The sequence below is a fragment of the Paramisgurnus dabryanus genome, chromosome 1 (genome assembly GCF_030506205.2).
Source record: "Paramisgurnus dabryanus chromosome 1, PD_genome_1.1, whole genome shotgun sequence".
Taxonomy (NCBI): Eukaryota; Metazoa; Chordata; class Actinopteri; order Cypriniformes; family Cobitidae; genus Paramisgurnus; species Paramisgurnus dabryanus.
Genome location: NC_133337.1, coordinates 28,193,319 through 28,217,384, shown reverse-complemented (window position 1 = coordinate 28,217,384; position 24,066 = coordinate 28,193,319). Strand labels below are relative to the sequence as shown.

At 37.6% G+C, this 24,066-nt stretch overlaps 1 protein-coding gene, 2 long non-coding RNA genes and 1 pseudogene across 3 annotated transcripts in view; 2 read left to right on the top strand and 2 right to left on the bottom strand.

Annotated features, from left to right (window-relative positions):
* Positions 1 to 10,458, bottom strand: part of LOC135774814 (scavenger receptor cysteine-rich type 1 protein M130-like) — a 49,697-nt pseudogene extending 39,239 nt beyond the window's left edge.
* LOC135779190 (uncharacterized) lies at positions 368 to 2,775 on the top strand. Its single transcript, XR_010544702.2, has 3 exons — positions 368 to 443; positions 1,866 to 2,321; positions 2,554 to 2,775. It is a non-coding gene; the product is annotated as an uncharacterized lncRNA (long non-coding RNA).
* A 10,397-nt stretch (positions 10,459 to 20,855) lies between the features above and the next one.
* Positions 20,856 to 22,190, top strand: LOC141282042 (uncharacterized). Its single transcript, XR_012336566.1, has 3 exons — positions 20,856 to 21,080; positions 21,402 to 21,761; positions 21,994 to 22,190. It is a non-coding gene; the product is annotated as an uncharacterized lncRNA (long non-coding RNA).
* Positions 22,191 to 22,439: 249 nt separating this feature from the next.
* Positions 22,440 to 24,066, bottom strand: part of LOC135778983 (uncharacterized) — a 55,056-nt gene continuing 53,429 nt past the window's right edge. The window contains 7 exon segments of the mRNA XM_073812798.1: positions 22,440 to 22,489; positions 22,634 to 22,696; positions 22,892 to 22,942; positions 23,087 to 23,149; positions 23,262 to 23,339; positions 23,436 to 23,492; positions 23,627 to 23,686. Of these exon segments, the coding sequence (XP_073668899.1) occupies positions 22,440 to 22,489; positions 22,634 to 22,696; positions 22,892 to 22,942; positions 23,087 to 23,149; positions 23,262 to 23,339; positions 23,436 to 23,492; positions 23,627 to 23,686 (422 nt within the window).

The window sequence follows — 24,066 nt, the reverse complement described above, 5'->3', positions numbered from 1 at the left end:
CTGCACTCGTGCTTGTCCTAATCACAGCCAATCCGACAGAGAGCCATAACACACTCATATGCGACCGATATTACTTTTATAACATCTACGACTGGTTAAAAAGTAACATAAATCAGTGTGAGATTGATTTATCTTCTACTGACACCATGCGGTCATGACTGAAATAACAGCAAACACTCACACATGAACGCGCTCCAAACATCACGCGCGCGTCGAAGACCACTGTGTGTTTTAATACAACTGTTTAATAAAACAGAATATAGAAAAAGTTTGTGTTTTTGAAGCGAAGTCATTGATTATTGACATATATTGTGAATTTAAGACGTGAGGAGTCAAATCGATGTTCAATTTTGATTATTAATGCCTGAAGTCATTCTTACGTCATCATTAGTGGTCCTTTACTTGTCAGACGGCTCTGTTGTTGTTGTGGGAGCTCAACTGAGGTAAATCTTATATGATTCTTTAAAAATGTAATTAAACTTAACATCTGATAAAAGTAAACATGTTTAAAGTGATACTGCATATGAGGGTTCATCATATAATGTTAAAAGATGTTTCTGATAATAGTTAAAGAGGGTGGGTAGACGATTGCTTGTTTTTGTGCTTCAAATACTAAAACATTAATATCAGAGGGCTGTTCCTTAAAACATTACGAAATAAGCCAGACTTATTTTGTGAGACTTATTGTCTGTAGATTCGGTTCCATTACGCAAACTTGAAAAAGTTGGAACTCCTGTACTATGGTAACTTATACTGGGGCAGGCTAACTGCCAGGCTAAGCCTCAGTTGTTGCTTAACTAGACTTTCACTAACACTGAACTGTAAATTCCATGATATTTCCGCTGACTCTCTGAAATTTTATTTGACTTTATAAACCACTATCAGTGTAAAAATTAACTTATATACTAAATTTAACACAATTTTTCACAATAATAATTAATACCATATAGACAGTGTTTAATTATATGGTATGTGATAGGCCCCTCAAATGTTTAGACCAATGCATTATACATTTTATTTTATTTATTTTCTCCTTTATGTGAAGCACTTTGGCTAGCCTTAGGGCTATTGGAAAGGTGCTATATAAATAAACTGACCTTGATATATGCAAAAAAATGTATTACAATCTTAAATACCCCAATTTATGATAACCACAGCAGTACAATTCTAACAATTATACTGTTAAAGAAGTGAAAAAAAGTTGTATCTAACTCCATATAATTGCAGTGTATTGACCTACATTTAAAAAGAATTTCAGATTGTCTGTCATTTCATTTAAAGCACACACAAGTCAAGTACATTCATTTAATTGTTTTATTTTTATGCTTGTGGTGCAGTTAAGTGTCCCTTCAGTCAATGCAAATTATTTTAAAGATCTACAGAAGCCTACTTGTGTCTTTCTCCTAACCTTTTAAATTTCCAAATTGTTCATATTAAGGCAGCACTTGTTCAATTGCCAATTGGCCAATAACAATAATTGTTGGGAAATTCACACTATGAGCACCTCACCACACAAGTAAGGCTTTAGATTTGATTTGATCCACGCTCGACCTCTAGGGCTGCTCAAAAATAGCGTGCCGCGCAATTATCTTGACTTCTTGAGCCTTATTCAAATTAGTAGGACTGCGTAAACCTCAACAAACCGTTATGGAACTGATTTAAGCGTTAATTCAAGTCAGGTTTTCCAAGCAAGTTTTATGGAACAGCCCTCAGGTTATCAATAAATGAATCAAACAAACTTTATATATAAACAAACACAGCTGATAAACTAAACGTCTGCATTGAACAATGTTGTTAACAGAAACAAGTTTCTTTTAACCAGTTCTGCTTAAATCTTCTCTAATATCTGTCTCATATTTCCTCAGGAGATTTGATTTACAAGACGAAGAGATAAAACATGAATATGACAAACTACTTTACAAGAAAAGACGGATTTGTAACAGTCAACAGTTCAGTTAGAGGACGAAAATCCCGAGCATCTGAAACATATTTACCTGACTGAAAAGAAACGATTAGATGAAGAAGAAGAAGAGGAGAGAAAGAAGAAGAGATGGAAAGAAAGAGAGAGCAGTGGATGAAGAGGAGAAACTCAAACACAACACCTGACATCTCTGCTGACCCAACTCATTCATGTCATGAAACAGAAATCACAACACAATCTGAAAGATAAACCTCACAAAATTATGACTGTTTATTATTATCTGTTTTTCATTTGTATTATTTTAAAATTGTGTTTTGTGTTTTATTGTTGTGTAGCTTTATTGAATGAAAACACAGAAGATAATGAGAAGATAAAGAAGGAGCTGAGAGGATAAAAAGAGGTGAGGAGAGAAGAAACTGACCATGATAACATCCAGTAGATGTGTGATATAACAAAGATATTACATTATAACAACACACAGACAGATTCATCACACAACTGCACAGAAATACACATGTTATTAAGATGAAGTTGTGTTATTTGTGTTCTGTAGTTTTCTCAATCCTTTAATTTTATGATGAATCTTTTATGTCAGACACAAATCACTGATGTTTGATTTATTTTACCTGCAGGAATTCAAGACAAAACTCCAAGAAGAGTGAACTCGAGCTCAATCTACAGATGAATCTGTTACTGCAGAAGATCCAAACTCAACACAAATCATTCAATAGCAGTAAGACTCAAAACCCTCAGGTTTAAATTGTTTAAAACATTGTGATGTTGAAATGCACCTTCACACAAGAAACTGTGCTGTTTAGACGGCCGTTTAAATAAAACCACATTTATGTACAGTATGATGCTCTCTGATATTTTATTTATACTCTTGTCCAACCAGTCATAAAAATAAAGTACATTTGTAACTTCTCTATAAAAGCAAAGCATGTGATATTCAATAAAAAACTATTTGAGATATCAATAAATCATCAGGCACTGTAGCTTTAGTAGCAAAATTTGATCACTTATATGATTTTAAGCTGTAATATGATTTCATGACATGAGACAGTGGGTGTGGTTATTGAGTCACACAGTCCCTCCCACTTTGTTTGGCTCCTCCCCCACATCATCATAATCTGTTGTGTAAAACAAAGCACATTCATATTCTATTTATATTATAACTGTATGAAGATTTTAAACTGAACTATTTAAAAAGATAATATATAAAGGTAAAATATATTATAATATACATCTTTAAATGAGATCTAGAGGTTAATAACCTACCTAACATGTTTGTCACATCTTCATTGTCATTCTTCACATCATCATACTCCTCCTGAACTCCCTCTGATGAAGTCACATGACAAACAACTCATATTGTGATTTGTAATACATCATGTCTCATGTCATAGATACATTTCTCTTTCTGACACTAACTGATAACAGCTGATAAAGTCACAATGACTGGATTAATGCTATAATAGACATACATAAGAAACTTAGATGTACTGCTTGATAAATGTGCACTTCTGTGTAACTCACCTATTACACCTTGAAAGTTCTGTCCATTGATGATGACATCATCATAACTCTCTGTTGTGTTGACATACATAAGAGATAAACAATAAATCCCATCAGAATGACAAAGAGTCAGTAAACCTACATTATATCTGTACTGACGTCACTTTAAATAGATGTTACGTTACAAAAACAGCCTAGAAATGAAGTAAAATCACCTTTTTGAAGATCAGAGTTTTGTCCTGTGGTGATGACATCATCATACTTCTCAAGTGTGTCTTCTACAAATATAACATGAGAGACACACGTCATCACAGCCATAGAGATATAAAGTATATTTTCTCTTCATGTACAGATCTTATATTTCATCTTAATACAGAATAACAGAAGTGCACCTGTCTCACTGTCTGCTTTTAGTCCATCAGTGATGACATCATCATAGTATTCTGCTGGGAGTTTTTTCACCATCTCTTCTACATCAACACAAAACATGTTTGAAAACAAAATAAAAAATATCTGTTTGTACATTATGACACCATGAAGTCTGATCAGTCAATAAAGTCACAAACCTTTCAGGTCACTGCCATTGGAGACATCATCATAATATTCAATCTTGTAGTCTTTTGCTATAAAGATAAGAGACTCAGAAACTTTATTATTGTGAACTGTAATGTGTATATTTGCCAAGGACTATCAAATAATTTGTCTTAATTTGACTCAAAACCTAAATATTGACGTTCAGTCATCTAACCTGAGAGAAGCTCATCAGCATCTTCATATCCAGAATGCTGTTCTTCAGAGATGAGACTCCCTGTTAAAGTGAAGCAGAAGAGTCAGAAACATGTTGATCATTACAAACAACCTCAACCTACATTTACATCACAGAGCACAAGAATATCACATCAACCTATTTTATCTAGATTTATTTTAAAACATTATTTAGACATTAAAAATATAAGTTAACTTCATTCTGCTAACACACACCTGTATCCTGACATGAACTCATCTCTCACCGGATTCAAGACAAACAGACAGGAAGAAGCGCACACACACCTGCATATAAACTTACAAGCATATGAACCCCCCTCCCCATTAACCTCCAAAAATAATCACACACACACACACACACACCTGCAGCTCTGTGGAGGAATTGTGTGGTTTGAAGCCGGAGGTTTAACAGGACTAATAATAGACGAACATCAGCTCAACTCACAAACATCAGACTGACTTTAATATTTCTACATCTGATTTGATTGAATAATGCCTGGCTCACACCACAGGATAATCGGGCCGAATTTACCCCGATTTTGCCCTCCCGAGAATCTGAGAGAAAATCGGGTCATCGACCTCGATCGGCCCCGAAGTTCGGCCCAGATTATCCTGTAATGTGAGACGTTCAAATATCCAAACTTACACCTTCCGATATGCCCGCAGCGAAATCGGGTCCGCCCCGATCACATCATAAGACAGAAGTCTCACCTCTCTGAGTGAAGTGTTTGTGTGTGTTTGTGTGTCTGTGATCAATCTCTTCATAAACTGCCTCAGTCTGAGTCCTGTGTCTCCTCTTAGAGAGAGCTGTGAGTGTAGACACACAAACACAACACATGACTGATGATACACTGAACAAGACTGTAGTAAGATTGATGTTGATGTAGTTCAATATGTCAGATGTGTACTTGTATGTGATGTGTGGATCTCTGTACCTCTCCTCATCTCTCTGTTGTGTTGAATCAGTATCAGCAGCGGCACTAAGAGCAGTAAGAGCAAAACTCCCAGTACAATCACAACCACTGGAGGATTGAAGAGAGGAGGAGTTTGTGGAGGAGTCATTGATCTCCTGTTTGTCTGAGAAACTGAAGGAGAAGCTGATGTTGTTGTTGTTGCAGGAGTTGTAGACACTGACGAGTCTGTAAAATAAAATAACATGCATATTAAAAATAATTGCTGAAATGATAATGAATTGATCTCTCAGTGTTTTCTTCTCACCTGCACAGATGAGTCTAACTTGTTCTTTGTGTGAGCAGTCAGTGTGTTTTTTCAGGACATGAGGACAGTCCCACAGGTGAATCTCAGTCCCTCTGCACTCGACTCTGTTCATCCACACAACACCTTCACCAGCACCAAACGCTTCATTCCCATCAGCACTCAATGCTGCTCCACAACCCAGCTGCCTGCAGACCACCTGAGCATCTCTGATGTCCCACAGATCATCACAGACTGAACCCCACACAGAGTTATGATAAACCTCCAGTCTCCCCGAACACAAACCCTTCCCTCCACTCAGTCTGAGAGGAAGATGATCTACATCACACACATCAAACAACATTTACAACAACACACTGAAACACATAGATTGAACACAGATTTTTACAATGTTATACAGTTTTATTTATTACATAAACATACTTGAACATTGTCTCTGGTGAGGAGATGGTGAAGTAGAACATGACAGATTACTCCGAGGAACTTCATTTATCACCGTTTCTGAAATCATTACATGAGAAAATGTCAATCACGTAAGGAATAATTGATGATGGGCCATAGAATTTTCGAAATAAATAATTCAAAGGACCGGAGTCAATTATTCTGCTTATACCACGGTTACCACAAACATCGTTCTGGTGGTTATTTTAAGACTTTTGACAGGCCAGGTTTGCGTTTTACAGAAAAATAATCAACACCTGTGGAACATTTCTCAACCAATCAGAATAAAGCATTCATCAGGCCTGTGGTATCCACCTTATATTTAACGTAAATGTGGGCGCCGCCATCTTTTAGCTCCTTTGCGCATGACTTCCGGTGAGCCACTAAAGCTAATGGTAGTCCTATTGCGAGGGACACAAGTGTGCTGTTTTGACTGGCATTTTAATGCTTCTTATGAAATCCAGGAAGACCGGCATCATTTGTGCAGTTAGGGGTTGCCATAATAGCTGATAAAAACGCTGTAAATCTCTACAAAACATTTATTTTGACCATAATACAAGCACAAGAGCTGAATGTGTATGTGGTGCACTTGCACCCATGATCTGTATCCACATTTAAACCTCAACAGTTGTAACATTTTAAACCATCACCTGAAAAGGTTAAAAACACAAATTCTTGCTCTATTCCTTGTACAAACACTTGACTGACTTTCCCATTTCAAAGATACTGATATGCTTCTGTGCTATTATAGTTGCGCATTGAAGACACGTCACTCCTGAGCAACAACACGAAATGATTGAATTTATTTTCATATTAAATATCAGGCCACTTCTTAATTTCATCCTCTTACTTGGTCATACATGGCAGTTGTAGTAAATATTTACAATAACTGTTTAAATCAGGTTTTATGTGTGCTCCCACGACCGGCCGGCTATTAAAATGAATGTCTCAAACAAAAAAAGGGAAATACGTCACATCACTTACTTCCATGTTTGAAAATAAGGTGGATAAAACCAAATAAAACATATCATTTCAGTAATATACTATCACGAACCCTTTAGTTTCTAAATACATTACACACAAAATAATTAGAAATCTCACAAGACAGTAACTTAAATTTCATCTCACCAGAGCAGGTAATGTTTGCCACTTCATCTGTACTATAGTAATCCTGTCCCCAAGGTGAAGATGGACACTGCCATATAGTGTAGTCATGCGATCGACATTTAAAGAAATCCAACCAATTCTGAGACCTCAATCCATTTGAATAATTGGGTTCACTGGCAGATCTTCCACAGTTCAGCTCTTGACAGATCAGACTCGCTGTGTCTCTGTTCATCTGATTGTAGCAAACATTACCCCAGGATCCATTGTAGAAAACCTCCACATTCCCTTCACAGCCTTCAGTTAACCTGAGCTCTTTAAACTCTAGATTGAAAGATATTTGCATTAATCTTCAACTTGGAGTTTAGGTACTAAACTAAAAATAAGATGTTAAAACATTTTAAATACTGCATATTAAAGAACTGCAATTCTGTGAAATAAGCTTCATATGTAGAATTATAGAATTATTTTTTGACTAAAAAGAAATGTAATCCTCTTTAAAATACATTCATGCCATAACACTCCTTACCTGAGCACACGACTCCTACATCCTCCTTGTGTTTACAGTCATGATCTCCCCAGACCTGTGAAGAGCAGCTCCACAGTGACGTCTCATTCCCCTCACAGTTCACATCATCCAGCCATATGGGTCCAGAACCAGGACCAAACCAGACTGGTACTGGCTGATTACTGAGAGCCACTCCACACTGCAGCTGTCTGCACACCACATGAGCATCTTTAATATCCCAGGAGTCATCACACACTGTACCCCATGAGCCTTTGTGAAAAACCTCCAGCCTTCCTGCACAATCTCCACCTGAACCCACCAACCTGATGGACCTCTGACCTGTGAGTTCTGATATACAGAGAGAAAACAATGTTGTCTATGAAAAGTATTGAATACAATGATGAATAAGGTCAGTTATCCTCACTTTGGCAGGTGATTGACAGCTGTTGTCTGGAGCTACAGTTGAGAGTTTGTGGAGAGCTGCAGTTTCTCAGATGATCTTCAGTCCCAGAGCACTGGAAGCCCATCACACACTCATAACTGTGTTCATCACTTGATGAAGAGGAGTTAGTGAAGTTCAGCACAGAGCCACAGCCCAGCTGTCTGCAGACCACAGAGGATTCAGTGAGACTCCAGGAGTCCAGCAGAACTCTCCTCCAAACCTGATGAATGTAAACTTCCACCTCACCCTCACACTCTCTCTCTCTCCAGACAACCTCACTCGACCATCATGAAGAGACAGAGAGGAATCTGGAGAAAGGATTTGACATTTTCAGATTGATTACGATCACACTACAGTAACTTCATGTTAATGACAGAGTGAAGTTCACTCACTAGAACAAATGACTCCAACATCTTGTTTATGAGAGGATTCAGCTCGACTCCATGAAGAGATTGAACATTCTGAGAGTTTTGTTTCATTCCCCTGACAATCAAACACATCAGCCCAGATTTCACCAGATCCCTCTCCAAACCAGTCCACTCCCACAACAGACACAGCAATCCCACAATTCAGCTCTCTACAGAGAACATTGGCAGCTCTCATATCCCAGCATGCATCACAAACTGTTCTCAACTCATTAAGGTATCGAACTTCAACTCGACCAGAGCAGATATCAGGACCGTTCACCAGTCTGTGGTCAAAGTAACCTGAACAGAGATCTCAGAGGTTACTGAAACAGAATATAACAAAATACAGACAAAAGAACAGATATTTATATAGATTTATCTGAGCACTGTTTAAACTGGACAAAGATCTCAGATTACTGAAATACAGAACAGCTCATAACCAGAGATTGACATAAAAATGGATTTAAAATACAAAATACTTTAGATAAAATGTATCAAAATAAATATCAAGAATTGTGTAAGTATATTAAAAAACAAATAGGACCTTTTTGTATTTTAATTTTCAATACAGAAAATACAAGAAATTGATCAATTACTGAAATATCATCATTAGGCTGAAGTCTATCTGTACCTTAACCTATACCAAGTTAAACTTTCTATTTTTCCTCTGTCTGTGCTCCTTCATGTTAAATGATATCAAATCTGAATGTTGTTTAGTTTAAATAATAAAATCACATCTTGAACTTTATTGAATCTTTATTTTTAAGAGTAGAGCTGCAGCTCGTGTATTAAAGTTGAGGAGCATCGCTGAACTGTTGATACAGAAAAACCAACAAGAGCCCGACTGGAACAAAGTATTTTATGTAAATACATTACTTTTTTTCAAGAGCTTTAAAAGTTTTGCCTTTTGATTATTTTCAATATGATTTGCTTAAACTAATATTAGATTTCTTTATAATAAGGTTCAGCATTGATATTTACCAGAACATCTCAATCCCACATCATTGTCATGAGAGCAGGTTACTTTACGTGAAGAATATGAACATAATCGACTGTTTGATTCATCTCCTCTACATTGAATCTCTTGTGTCCACACCTGCTCCTCTCCTTTACCAAAAGTATCTGCACCCAGCAGCTGTACAGGAACCCCACAGTTCAGCTCTCTACACACAACCTCTGCATCCTGATCATCAAACACAGCATCACACACTGACATCCAGGTGTTCCCACGAAGCAGCTCGACTCTTCCAGAACACAGATGAGGTCCATTCACAAGTCTTGCAAACCTTCCATAGTTTATGGTTTCTGATTATATGGACAAAGTGAACAGAACATAAGATTGTTACTGGATTTGTTAAGATAATATTGGAAACTGAAAGATTCTTCCAGAAGACAACTAATCCTCAATAACAAGTCTGGAAACTTTTTGATGTGTTCTTAATGAAAATACATGAAAAATAAGAAACATTTATGAATGTTTCTTAACACATTATAGTGAAGTCACTCTGATACATGAAATAAATGATTTTGGATGATATTTTGACTGCAAATTTATTGTATAGATTTAAATAAAATGTTAACAAAAATTTTGTATTTTGAATTCAGAAGACAAAAATCTAAACCGGAATATAACCAAGTATTTTCATTTGTGTGTCCTGTGACAGAATGATGTTGTTATTAGTCATGAATTAACAGGAAAATATTTAGAGAAGCTCACCTGAGCAGATCACACCAGCATCATAATCATGAGAACAGTGCTGAATAAACCAGTCGTTTGATTCACAGTTCTTCAGTGAGGACTCTGATCCACTACACCTCACATAAGCCTTTGTGATTGGTCCTGATCCTTGTCCAAAGTAAGCATTATATGTAGCCTGTAAAGCCTCTCCACAGTTCACCTCTCTACACACCACTGCAGCATCTTTCAGATCCCAACCAGCATCACACACTGTTCCCCATTGACCATCATGAAGAACCTCAACTCTACCAGCACAACGACTGCCACCATTCACCAACCTCACATTAATTTCTGATACACAAAAAAAACCCAAAAAGCATTAAATATATTGATACGTATTAATGTTAAGTATAAATATTTTAATTTTAATTGATAATATAACTTACCAGCAATATTTTTCATTACTACAGAGGAGATTAAAATGAGTGTGACACAGATCTCCATAATCCTCTACTGTACACACAGACTGATAGAGAATAATGAGAAGTCAATAGAGAGAGAGAGAGAGAGAGAGAGAGAGAGAGAGAGAGAGAGAGAGACCAATCACGCTCTCTGTTACCTTATTAGAAATAAGAAAGGAAATCATCAAACAACTTGAGTGACAAATCAGAAGAGATATTTTTGATTTTCTCCATATATATCAGCAGAACGTCAGCACTGATGAACGACGCTCCTCCCTCCATGTTCAGAGGAGACAAACACCTGCAAGAGTGAAGATATATTTACATCAAATAAATGAAACACTTCAGTATCTATTCAGCATCAAATCCTGTTGTGTGCAGATGTACAAGAAACTTTATGATCACTTCAAACACACTCATACACTTTAATACAAACACAGAGATATCCAGAGGTGTAAAGTACTCAAATAACTTATTTTACTCAAGTATTTTCAAATCTGTTTTTCACCAGAGTGTTTTTTGTTTTACTCCACTAGTTTTAATATTAAACTTCATTTAATATTTAATTACTTTTACTTCAGTATATATAAGAGAGTACTACATTTATTGTACTTAAGTATTATAGGTAAAAATAACTTGTATTATAGTGAAGTTAAAGTTTTTTTTATATCAGAGAGTAAAACTGATAAAGTACAGATAGTTGAGTAGTGAGTAAAAATACTTTACTACTTCACACCTCTGAATATATCCCTGTATAAATATATGAAATACATTGAACATTTAAATTATAATATTTAATGGACATTTCTACATTTCTATTCAAACAAAAAAGACAAAACGTCCAATAAAATAAAAATAAATTAAAATCACATTATCTGTGCTAAACCTAAATAATAATTAAATCTGTTGCAGATTCTACATTAAATCAATCAGTAAATCAATCAATATATCTACAGATTATAACATTCATACAGCAGCATCTCAGGTCATTTAATATTGTAATGCTTTATTTATCCACTAGATGTCAGTCACAGATCTGTCAATCAAAGCATCAGTTACTGTGAAGAATCTTCACTGTGGCTCAGGTTTTGATGTTTTGATGTCTGATTTCACTGCACTTTGATTTTGAAGAGTAATGAAGATTTTTGCTCAAAATCAATGATAAATATCCATGCACAAGTCATGAAGGTGGCCTCTTGGCTATAAGGCTTCACAATCTAGGGTGTTACAGAAGCCCACCGATGTTTATTGATTTTTAAATCCATGGGCCCTTCACCTATTACCTAAAAACAAGGCTCTTGGACTGTGAGGGCTTCATTAAACTTCAGTAATTCATAAAGTCATACATCCGCAATTCTTTGATCAATTGTGTTTTAGAAGTACTGTATGTTCAAACTCTAATGACAGCAATGTGATCGCTGATGCGCTGGTAGAGAGAGAGAGGCGGAGAAAAAGAGAGAGAGCGCGGCTCTGTTCAAAAGTGGAAATGATTGATGTTATTTGAAGTCGGCTCTCTTACAGTACAAAATACCCGATTAAGCTATTACGTGGCTATTATACAAATTTTTTCGGGACGTTCTTGCGACTCGGTGGCAACTTGTCCACGACCCAGTACTGGGTCGCGACCCGGTGGTTGGGGACCTCTGTTCTACAGGAGTGTGGGTGGCTCACTTTAAAGGCAGCAAATGGCCTTTCTATACCATATTTGGGGTATTAAGAACTTGATGTTAAGATTATGGGGAAGATTTTGCCAAAATGTGGTGTTTTGGTGGTGAAAGATCCAACAGATCCTGTATCAAAATTGAAAAGGAAAAATGTGCCAGGATTAGTGGGCATGAACATAATAAAGGATTGCAGTGAAATTTTGTCGGGTCCTCTTAATTTAATGCCACCAGAACAATGTCCTCAAGGTTTTGCAAAAGTGATGGCTCCCTTACCTATACTAATACCCGCAGGTTCTATGTGTTTGGTCCCTGCTACAGGTTTTCAGAATACTTATAATTCAGATTACATTGCATTGGTAGAAGGCCTAGAGGTGGATGAAGGGGCTTTACCTGGGGCACTTATGGTGTCCCCTGGGTTGGTAAAGGTCCAGGGTGGCCAACTAGCTGTTCCGATCATAAATGCTAGTGCGTTAGATATCAGCTTGGCCCCTCATACACGACTGGCCCAACTGCATGCAGCTGAGGTAGTAGCAGGGGGTTTAAAATCTGTTTCTTTTCAGAATATAGGCCCTGGGGAAGTTCAAATCTCATTAGGTACAGAAGAAGCCTTGGTTTTGAGTCAAGAGGCTGGGCCCATTTTTTCACATGATTTTCCTTTTGAATGTTCCTTGTTAGAAAGTCATCAGGTAGCTCAGGTTAAAGCATTACTAAATGAGTATGCTGATGTGTTTGCTTTCAATGATGAAGATCTAGGGTGCACGTCACTTATACAGCATGAGATCCCAGTTACTGATGATGTGCCGATTAGTCAGCGATATCGTCGTCTTCCCCCTAGCAAGTATGAAGAGGTAAAGGCTCATATTAGACAACTTTTAGAGCAGGGGGTTATTTGTGAGAGCTGTAGTCCTTATTTATCACCTCGCCAAAAAAGATGGCAATATGCGCATGTGTGTTGACTATAGGCAGCTGAACCTGAAAACGAGAAAAGATGCTTATCCACTTCCTAGGATAGAAGAGTAGCTGGATGCCCTTAGCGGGGCCCAGTGGTTTTCAACCTTGGACCTCGCTAGTGGTTATAATCAGGTGGAAGTGGCAGAGAAAGACTGACAAAAGACTGCTTTTTGTACTCCGTTTGGTTTATACCAATTTAACCGTGTGCCATTTGGACTTTGTAATGCGCCAGGAACATTTCAGCGACTTATGGAGAGAATTTTAGGGGACCAACATTTTCAGTCTTTGCTCTTATATTTAGATGATGTGGTTGTGTTCTCATCATCTTTTGAACAACACCTAAGTCGTCTGGGGTTAGTGCTTACACGTTTCCGTGAGTGTGGTTTAAAAGTAAAATGGAGTAAATGCTCGCTTTTCCAGCGCCAGGTGTCATACCTGGGACATGTAATATCTGCTGAGGGGGTTGCAACAGACCCTGAAAAGACTCGGGTAGTGGCCCAGTGGCCACGACCAAGTACAGTAGCAGAACTTAGATCTTTTTTTAGGTTTTGCTGGGTATTATAGGCGATTTGTGAAGCATTTTTCACAGTTGGCAGCCCCCCTGCATGGCCTTGCAGCATTAATGACACCTAAGGCAGGTAAAGCAAGGACAATAAGAGTGCCCATTTCTGAACGGTGGAGTTCCGAGTGTGAGACTGCTTTTCAGTCATTAAAAGAAAAATTAGTGACTGCTCCTGTGCTTGGATATGCAGATTTTACAAGGCCTTTTTATTTGGAGATTGATGCTAGTCATCGCGGCTTGGGGCAATTTTGTCCCAAGAGGGGAGGGTGGAAGGAGACCAATTGCATACGCAAGTCGTGGGTTGAGGCCATCTGAGCGAAATATGGAGAATTATAGTGCCATGAAATTAGAGCTTTTGGCACTGAAGTGGGCAATCACCGATAAGTTTCGTGACTATTTGTTAGGTCCCAAATTTATTGTGGTTACAGATAATAACCCGCTGAGTCATCTGCAGACTGCCAAATTTGGGGCTATTGAGCAGAGATGGGTCTCAGATTTGGCTAGATTTGATTTTGAAGTTCAGTACAGGGCAGGGCACCAGTTTCTGCTATTGGGCAAAGTATTTCTAATCAAATTGAGGAGAAGGAGCATATAGTGATGGTTAATGAGCAGACAACAACATGGAGTTTCCCAGTGTTTTCACCCGAGGTTTGGGCAGCTCAACAGCAGGCTGATCCTATTATTGCAAGGTTTTGTGTGTATTGGAGTCAGCAAGTTAAACCAGGCAGATTGGCAAGGGTTAAGGAAGATGGTAAGACCTCGGAACTTCTTCGGCAGTGGGAGAGATTGGTAGAGGAGAAGGGAGTGTTGTATTGTCGATTTGTGGATACAAGACAGGGCCAAATTAAACAGGTGCTCTTACCGCAGAATTTGAGGGAGGAAGTTCTTTGAGGGCTACATGATGAACATGGACATCAGGGTGTGGAACACACCTTTAAATTGGTTAGAGCCAGATGCTATTGGCCAGGCATGTTTCAAGATATTGAGGCTTATTGTAGGCAGTGTGAGAGATGTATTGTGGCAAAAGCTGCTGTGCCAAAACTGGTAACTGAAAAAGGTAATTTATTAGCTAGAAGACCATTTGAAGTGGTAGCTATGGATTTTACAGTTTTGGAACCTTTTAGTGATGGTAAGGAGAATGTTTTGATTTTCACTGATGTGTTTTCAAAATTTGTGGTTGCAGTACCTACCTGTGATCAGAAAGCCGTAACGGTAACAAAATCGTTGGTGCAGAAGTGGATCCATAAGTATGGAGTTCCCCAACGAATTCATTCAGATCAGGGGAGGTGTTTTGAGGCAGAGGTTGTTCAGAACTTATGTAAAATGTATGGGATTAAGCAGAGTCGAACTACTCCTTACCATCCGCAAGGCAATGGCCAGTGCGAGAGGTTCAACCGTACTCTGCATAATTTGTTGCGAACTCTTTCACCATTAAAGAAAAGGAGATGGGTAGAATATTTACCGGAAGTAGTCTTTGCTTACAATACAACTGAGCATGCGAGCACTGGCTATAGCCCATATTTTTTGGTTTTTGGGCAGCCGCCAAAGTTACCAGTTGATATTTTGTTTGGGGTAACCCAGACAGATTTTGGTGAGACAGTTGATGAGTGGGTGGTGGGGTATCAGGAGCGAATTAAGGAGGCTTATCAAAAAGCAAGGGAACAGATGGAGCATGCTGCCGAAGTAAGGAGAAGACAGGTTGGTCCACCTTCGTTGCAGAGTTCTTTACAGGTGGGTCAGTTGGTTTATCGTAGGAACCATAGTTTTGCAGGAAGACATAAGATTCAGGATGTGTGGATGCCTAGTCCTTTTAAGGTGATAGCTCGGCCAGATGATAGTAAAGCTGTGTATACAGTTGTTCCGGTGGATGGATCTGGCCCACCTAAAAATGTGCATAGAACAGAATTAAGACCATGTGGCCCAGCGGTAGTAGGGTCATGTGACCAGGATATGGAGAGCTGCAGTGGTGCAGTCTCTGATGGTGATTCAGATGAAGCATGGGTTGTTAGGAGGGTTCCACCTGAACCACCATTGGGGGAGGGGAGTCAACTGAAACTTGGATAATGCAGTGAATCCAATTCGGACTCAGAGGATGTAGAAGAGCCTCAACATTTTGATGTGGTTCAAATACCTGAAATGCAGTTGCGGCGGTCTAGTAGGCAAACAGCAGGAAGGCATTCTAATCCATTTAATTTACCTAGGTCAGTAGTGTATAATGATGGGGATGTTGGGAGTACGGGGTGATTAATGGCACTTAAAGTATAAAGGGTTATTAAAGAGTGTTAAAGGGACGATGATCAATTGGTGGGGGGTGAATGTAATGGTCGCTGTAATGTATTTACGGTAAATAAGGGTACTCCCATATGCATTTACAGTAGTCCAATTATATAGGGGGATTACGGTAGTAATCATGGAGTGTTTTATGAATGGAGTTGTAATGGCGGCGTGCACGCCGAGTAGACAACGCCGGTTTGGTGGCTGTGTTCTTCCTTATTTAAGGTAGAGTTAATTTTATTATATGTAAGGTAATGGTTTTAAAATGCATGACATGTGGTGTAATTGCGTATATTTAAATATGTCATGCAGGCAATGATGAAGGGTTGTACCTGTGCGAAGAAACATTTGTTGTAGCTGCTGCCAGGTATGTGATATGTAGCTAAAGTGCATTGTTACGGTGTTTTGTAAATGTTTTGTGTTTTGATGTATTTAAATGTATTGTAGTGTATTTGGTATTTGAGTAATGTATGTATTTATGGATGATGTGTGTTTATTGTTAAATGTTTGGTGTAAGATTAATGGTGATTTCTGGCTCTGTTTTAGGAGCTGGCCTATGTCACTGTTTTGAGGCTTTAGATATAATTATATATAAACCCAATGTGTTTCTAGATCCACTTGTGAGGTACTTAAAAGTGTTAGCCCATTTTAATATACACACATGCCCTTGCTACCAAATAAGCCTATTTATGTGTTATTTTACTATGTTTGGATTGTGAATAAATAACTATAAAAAAGATGATTATGGGACTGAGGAGTTTGGTTGTTTATTCTATGTAGGCTCTACACTATCAAGCCCTGAAGGCCCCAAACCTTCTAATAGGATCTTTGTTTCATCAAATAATATTTATTCAAACCAATGTTTGAAGCCAGAACGTGAATCATTAAATAGCATTAGTTTTAGTATAACAACTCCACAGCCACACACAGCTCCAACGTCATCGTCAAATTTTCAGATGACACAACGGTTGTAGGCCTGATCACTGACAATGATGAATCAGAGAGGAGGTGCACACTCTGACAAAATGGTGCCAGGAGAACCACCTCTCACTAAACACTGACAAAACCAAAGAGCTAGTCAATGATTTTAGGAGACGGAGCACAGAGCATATTATTACCATTGACAGGAAACAGGTGGAACGAGTCATCAGTTTTAAGTTCCTCAGCATTCACATCAATCTCACATGGTTGGCTCACATTGCCGCAGTGCTGAAGAAGGCACACCAACGCCTCTTCTTCCTGAGGTGGCTGAGGAAGTTTGGGACGAGGTCAGACATCTTCAGATCATTCAACACCTGCACTGTGGAGAGCATCTTGACCGGCTGCATCACTGCCTGGTTCAGGAACAGCACTGCGAGCAGCAGTAAAGCTCTGCAGAGAGTTGTGTGAACTCCTTGCAACATTGTAGGAGGTGAGCTTCCCTCCCTCCAGGACATCTACACCAGGCGGTGTGCGAGGAAAGCCAGAAAGATCATGAGCGACCCCAGCCACCCGTCAAACGGATTTGCTGCCCTCAGGCAGACGTCTCCGCATCTTGTCCTGTACGAGCCGACTGAGAGACAGTTTCTTTCCGCAGTCCATCAGACTCCTAAACAGCCAGAACTGGTAAATCCCCACACATATCCCACAACATTCAACAAACTCTACTCCACACCAAAACACAAACATCTGGACAATATTGTAAAGCACCTTAATATAATAATCTACAAAGGCACCATCATGCCAGGGGACTATTTACAGGCATTGCGTAATAGGGGTGGCACGGTCCATGAAAAAAATCTGAACCGTTAGGTTTGCTTGTCTCGGTTCGGAGCGCGTGTGTGCCGCACGTTCAACGGTTCATGGCATGCGCAATGTAGTCTCATGCCCTGTATGTGACCTCAGATAGCGTGTTTCCCTTTCGCGCGAAAGAAGAGGTGACTGGTTTTGGAGTATAAGTACTGCAGGTTATGTTACGTGTAGAAATGGCAAGTGGAAGAGAAAAGGAAGTCTGCCCGCAGTTGGAGGATGCGCCAGCGTCGTATAAGTTTGGTGTGTGGAAACATATTTTTATTTCATGTTACCTATGATGACAGCGGAAATAAAACAATAGATTGAACTGCAGTCTATGGGTTGAATGTGCTCGAACAGCCTAGGAGACCGCCTTCTCTCCGACCATTTATCTAATCTGAGGTACTGAACACAATGTTTTACGTCTTTTTGTATTTAGCGCTATTTTTAACCTTTCATTGATAAAATTAAAGCGGCTGATTTCTGCGTAGTTTCATTTTGCTAGCGTGTGAAAGTTGCGCGATCTTATTTCAGAAATTGCCCCTCAAAGTAATCAGGACAGAAGTGGTCAAAAGTGGACAAAAGAGACAGATTTAAATATTACAGGTGTAAACGTTGTGTTTCTCTCTCATCCACATATACTTTCTGCAGTATTTAAGCAGCCTCTCAGTGATAAATCTAAGAGCTTTCCTCAGATATGGTCCCAATAATGTGCTTAAAGTCAAATTCAGTTTGTGCATGATTACATGATATAACTTTTTTTTAATACTGTATCCTAAATTATGTATAATTAATACATTAATAAGATAATACATTTCTGGCGTGTTAAAAATGTAAAGAAAAACTAACAACAAGAACCGTACTGAACCGAGAACCGTGACCATAGAACCGTGATACGAACCGAACCGAGGGTTTTGTGAACCGTGCCACCCCTATTGCGTAATATTATTGTGCCTCCTGCAGCCACTGCTTAAACAACTGCAGATACTATAAGCTGTAAACATCTGATATTAGCTACATACCGTAAATGTAAAAAAATATTACTTGACTAGAAATAAATGTTTTTCCTGCACAACCCAGTATACAGCATGACATCTCCATTCAACTGGGCAACACAACCATTACTCCTTCCAAAACTGGCAGAAACCTTGGTGTAGTCTTTGATGACGATAAATCCTTCACTGATTACATTTGAATAACAGGGCGATCATGACGATTTGCGTTATACAATATCAGAAAGATAAACCCATTCCTTATGGAGCATGCTGCACAACTCCTTATCCAGGCCCTCATAATCTCTAGGCTGGACTACTGTAATGATCTCCTTGCTGGCCTCCCTGCACAGCCTATTAAACCACTCCAATTGGTTCATCTTCCAAAAGCCAAAAAGGGGCTCATGTGACACTGCTCTTCATCTCTCTCCACTGGCTGGCTACCTATTGAAGCGCGTGTCAGGAAGTCACTAATGCTCACCTACAGAACTTTCACAGGCACTGCACCGGCATACTTTCACACTTTCCTGCATTCCTACACCCCAATCACAACGTTATGTTCAGGAAATGAGCGGTGCTTTGTCATACCTTCACAAAAGGGCACAAAATGACGTTCCCCCTCATTTTCCTTTATTACTCGCTGCTGGTGGAAGGATATTCCTATAGGAGTCCAGTCAGCCAGATCTCTTGCTACATTTAAAAAACAACAAAAAAACTTATCTCTTCAAAAAATACTTGACAATTAAATATTGACTGCAGACACCTCTTCTATCTTAAAAAAAATACTAATTCTCTTCCTCTCTTAACACGTATTGTTCTGGAATAGTGAAAGCTTGTGACTTGGTATAAGCACTCCCTATGACAAATCACTTTCCTGTTTCCTTATCTTTGCAAGTCACTTTGGATAAAAGAATCTGCTCAATGCCTAAATGTAAAATACATTCATGTCATGGTACTTCTTACCTGAGCACACAACTCCTACATCCTTCTTGTATTTTTTAACATAGATAGACAGATTTTAACTTTAATTTAACCACATAATGTTTTTTAATGTTTATAAAAGTCCATTTCTCTATGTATTTATCTCTGTGTTAAATCTTTCTTAATTTCTTATTTATTAACTAGAAGTTATTGCACATTTAAACCTTTTTTGGTTACATCAAAGTTAAAATCTGTCTTTTAAATAAATAAATAGAGCACATAAACATATAAAAAATATTTTATAAACTATCCTATAAATTATTAATTAATTTATCCTATAAGTTATAATCAGTGTAAATAAATGTCTATTGCTAAATCTATAAATACAACAAGTGTCCTAATAAAAAACATTTGTACATAAACAATTTAATACATCTACTGAATATGTAATTCTCAATATACAGTACTTGCAGCATTTAATAATGTAATACTTCATTTATCCACTAGATGGCAGAACTGTCAATCAAATCATCAGTAAATGTTGTCATACATGAAGAATCTTCACTGTGCTTCATGTTTTGACTTTGTTCCCATTGTACAAAATTTAAGTCTGATTTCCCTGCACTTTAATTTTGAGGTCAAATTATTCTCACTGAACACAACACTGATCTACACTCGCAACCTTCCTCAGACTTCGTGTTCCCTGCTGAAAAACAACAATAAAACCATTACAGAAAATTCTAATGGTTTCCATTAAAATACCAACAGGAACTATTCGCTTTTACCATTAAAACCACTACACTGTAGTGTTTTGAGCCATATTCCATTAGAACCAAAAAAATAAAAAATAAAAATAAATGGAATTTCTGTGATGGTGTCTATTGTTTTTTTAGCAGGGTTTTAACTCAATTTCCTAAATCCAGAAGAAAACACAGGGGCTCACTTTACTATAATAATTGCATGATGCACCAGGGGACAAATCTCACCACAATCACCTAATTTTAACATCTTACCTGTTTGACTATGGTCAAACTCTCATCGACCTCTGATACTGCACTCGTGCTTCTGTCCTAATCACAGCCAATCCGACAGAGAGCCATAACACACTCATATGCGACCGAAATTACTTTTATAACATCAACGACTGGTTAAAAAGTAACATAAATCAGTGTGAGATTGATATAGCCTCTACTGCTACCATGCGGTCATGACTGAAACAACAGCAAACCCTCCTCTGATCTCACACATGAACGCGCTCCAAACATCACGCGCGTCAAAGACCACTGTGTGTTTAAATATAACTGTTTATTAAAACAGAATATAGGAAAATTTTGTGTTTTTTAAGCGAAATCATTGATTGTTGACATATATTGTGAATTTAAGACGTGAGGAGTCAAATCGATGTTTAATTTTGATTATTAATGCCTGGAGTAAATCTTACGTCAACAGAGCCAGACGGCTCTGTTGTTGTTGTGGGAGCTCAACTGAGGTAAATCTTACAGAATTCTTTAAAAATTTAATTAAACTGAACGTCCGATAAAAGTAAACATGTTTAAAGTGATGCTGCATATGAGGGTTCATCATATCATGTTCAAAGATGTTTCTAAAGAGGGTGGGTAGACGATTGCTTGTTTTTGTGCTTCAAATACTAAAAACAGTAATATCAGGTTATCAATTAATCAAACAAATCTATGAATCAAAAAAACTGATAAACGAAACATCTGCGTTATACAATGTTGTTAACAGAATTGAGTGTATTTGAATCAGTTCTGCTTAAATCTTCTCTAATATCTGTCTCATATTTCTTCAGGAGATTTGCTTTACAAGACGAAGAGATAAAACATGAATATGACAAACTACTTTACAAGAAAATACCGATTTAAAGAAGATGAGAGAAAGAAGAAGAGATGGAAAGAGAGAGCAGTGGATGAAGAGGAGAAACTCAAACACAAAACCTGGCATCTCTGACCAAACTCATTCATGTCATGAAACAAAGATCAAAACACAATCTGAAATATAAACCTCACAAAATACTGACTGTTTATTATCATCTGTGTTTCATTTGTATTATTTTAAATTGAGTTTTGTGTTTTATTGTTGTGTAGCTTTATTGAATGAACACACAGAAGATAATGAGAAGATAAAGAAGGAGCTTAGGGGATAAAGAGAGGTGAGAAGAGAAGAAACTGACCATGATAACATCCAGTAGATGTGTGATATAACAAAGATATTACATTATAACAACACACAGACAGATTCATCACACAACTGCACAGAAATACACATGTTATTAAGATGAAGTTGTGTTATTTGTTTTCTGTAGTTTCCTAAATCTTTTAATTTTATGATGAATCTTTTATGTCAGACACAAATCACTGATGTTTGATTTATTTTACCTGCAGGAATTCAAGACAAAACTCCAAGAAGAGTGAACTCGAGCTCAATCTACAGATGAATCTGTTACTGCAGAAGATCCAAACTCAACACAAATCATTCAATAGCAGTAAGACTCAAAACCCTCAGGTTTAAATTGTGTAAAACATTGATGTTGAAATGCACCTTCACACAAGAAACTGTGCTGTTAAGACAGCCGTTTAAATAAAACCACATTTATGTACAGTATGATGCTCTCTGATATTTTATTTATACTCTTCTCCAACCAGCCATAAAAAATAAAGTACATTTGTAACTTCTCTATAAAAGCAAAGCATTTGATATTCAATAAAAAACTATTTGAAATATCAATAAAACATTAGGCACTGCAGCGTAGTATCAAAATTTGATCACTTATATAATTTTAAGCTGTAATATGATTTCATGACATGAGACAGTGGGTGTGGTTATTTAGTCACACAGTCCCTCCTACTTTGTTTGGCTCCTCCCCCACATCATCATAATCTGTTGTGTAAAACAAAAGCGCATTCATATTCTTTTATTAATTGTATGAAGATTTTAAACTGAACTATTTAAATAGGTAATATATAAAGATAAAATATATTATAATATACATCTTTAAATGAGATCTAGAGGTTAATAATCTACCTAACAGGTTTGTCACATCTTCACTGTCATTCTTCACATCATCATACTCCTCCTGAACTCCCTCTGATGAAGTCACATGACAAACAACTCATATTGTGATTTTTAATACATCATGTCTCATGTCATAGACACATTTCTCTTTCTGACACAAACTGATAACAGCTGATAAAGTCACAATGACTGGATTAATGCTATAATAGACATACATAAGAAACTTAGATGTACTGCTTGATAAATGTGCACTTCTGTGTAACTCACCTATTACACCTTGAAAGTTCTGTCCATTGATGATGACATCATCATAACTCTCTGTTGTGTTCACATACATAAGAGATAAACAACAAATCCCATCAGAATGACAAAGAGTCAGTAAACCTACATTATATCTGTACTGAGCGTCACTTTAAATAGATGTTACGTTACAGAAAGAGCCTAGAAATGAAGTAAAATCACCTTTTTGAAGATCAGAGTTTTGTCCTGTGGTGATGACATAATCATACTTCTCAAGTGTGTCTTCTACAAATATAACATGAGACACACGTCATCACACCCATAGAGATATAAAGTATATTTTCTCTTCATGTACAGATCTTATATTTCATCTTAATACAGAATAACAGAAGTGCACCTGTCTCACTGTCTGCTTTTAGTCCATCAGTGATGACATCATCATAGTATTCTGCTGGGACTTTTTTCACCATCTCTTCTACATCAACACAAAACATGTTTGAAAACAAAATACAAAATATCTGTTTGTACATTATGACACCATGAAGTCTGATCAGTCAATAAAGTCACAAACCTTTCAGGTCACTGCCATTGGAGACATCATCATAATATTCAATCTTGTAGTCTTTTGCTATAAAGATAAGAGACTCAGAAACTTTAGTGTTGTGAAATTTAATGTGTATATTTGCCAAGTTTGTCAAAAATTATTAAATAATTTTTCTTAATTTGCTTTAAAACCTAAATATTGACGTTCAGTCCTCTAACCTGAGAGAAGCTCATCAGCATCTTCATATCCAGAATGCTGTTCTTCAGAGATGAGACTCCCTGTTAAAGTGAAGCAGAAGAGTCAGAAACATGTTGATCATTACAAACAACCTCAACCTACATTTACATCACAGAGCACAAGAATATCACATCAACCTATTTTATCTAGATTTATATTAAAACATTATTTAGACATTAAAAATATGAGTTAACTTCATTCTGCAAACACACACCTGTATCCTGACATGAACTCATCTCTCACCGGATTCAAGACAAACAGACAGGAAGAAGCGCACACACACCTGCATATAAACTTACAAGCATATGAACCCCCCTCCCCATTAACCTCCAAAAATAATCACACACACACACACACACACCTGCAGCTCTGTGGAGGAATTGTGTGGTTTGAAGCCGGAGGTTTAACAGGACTAATAATA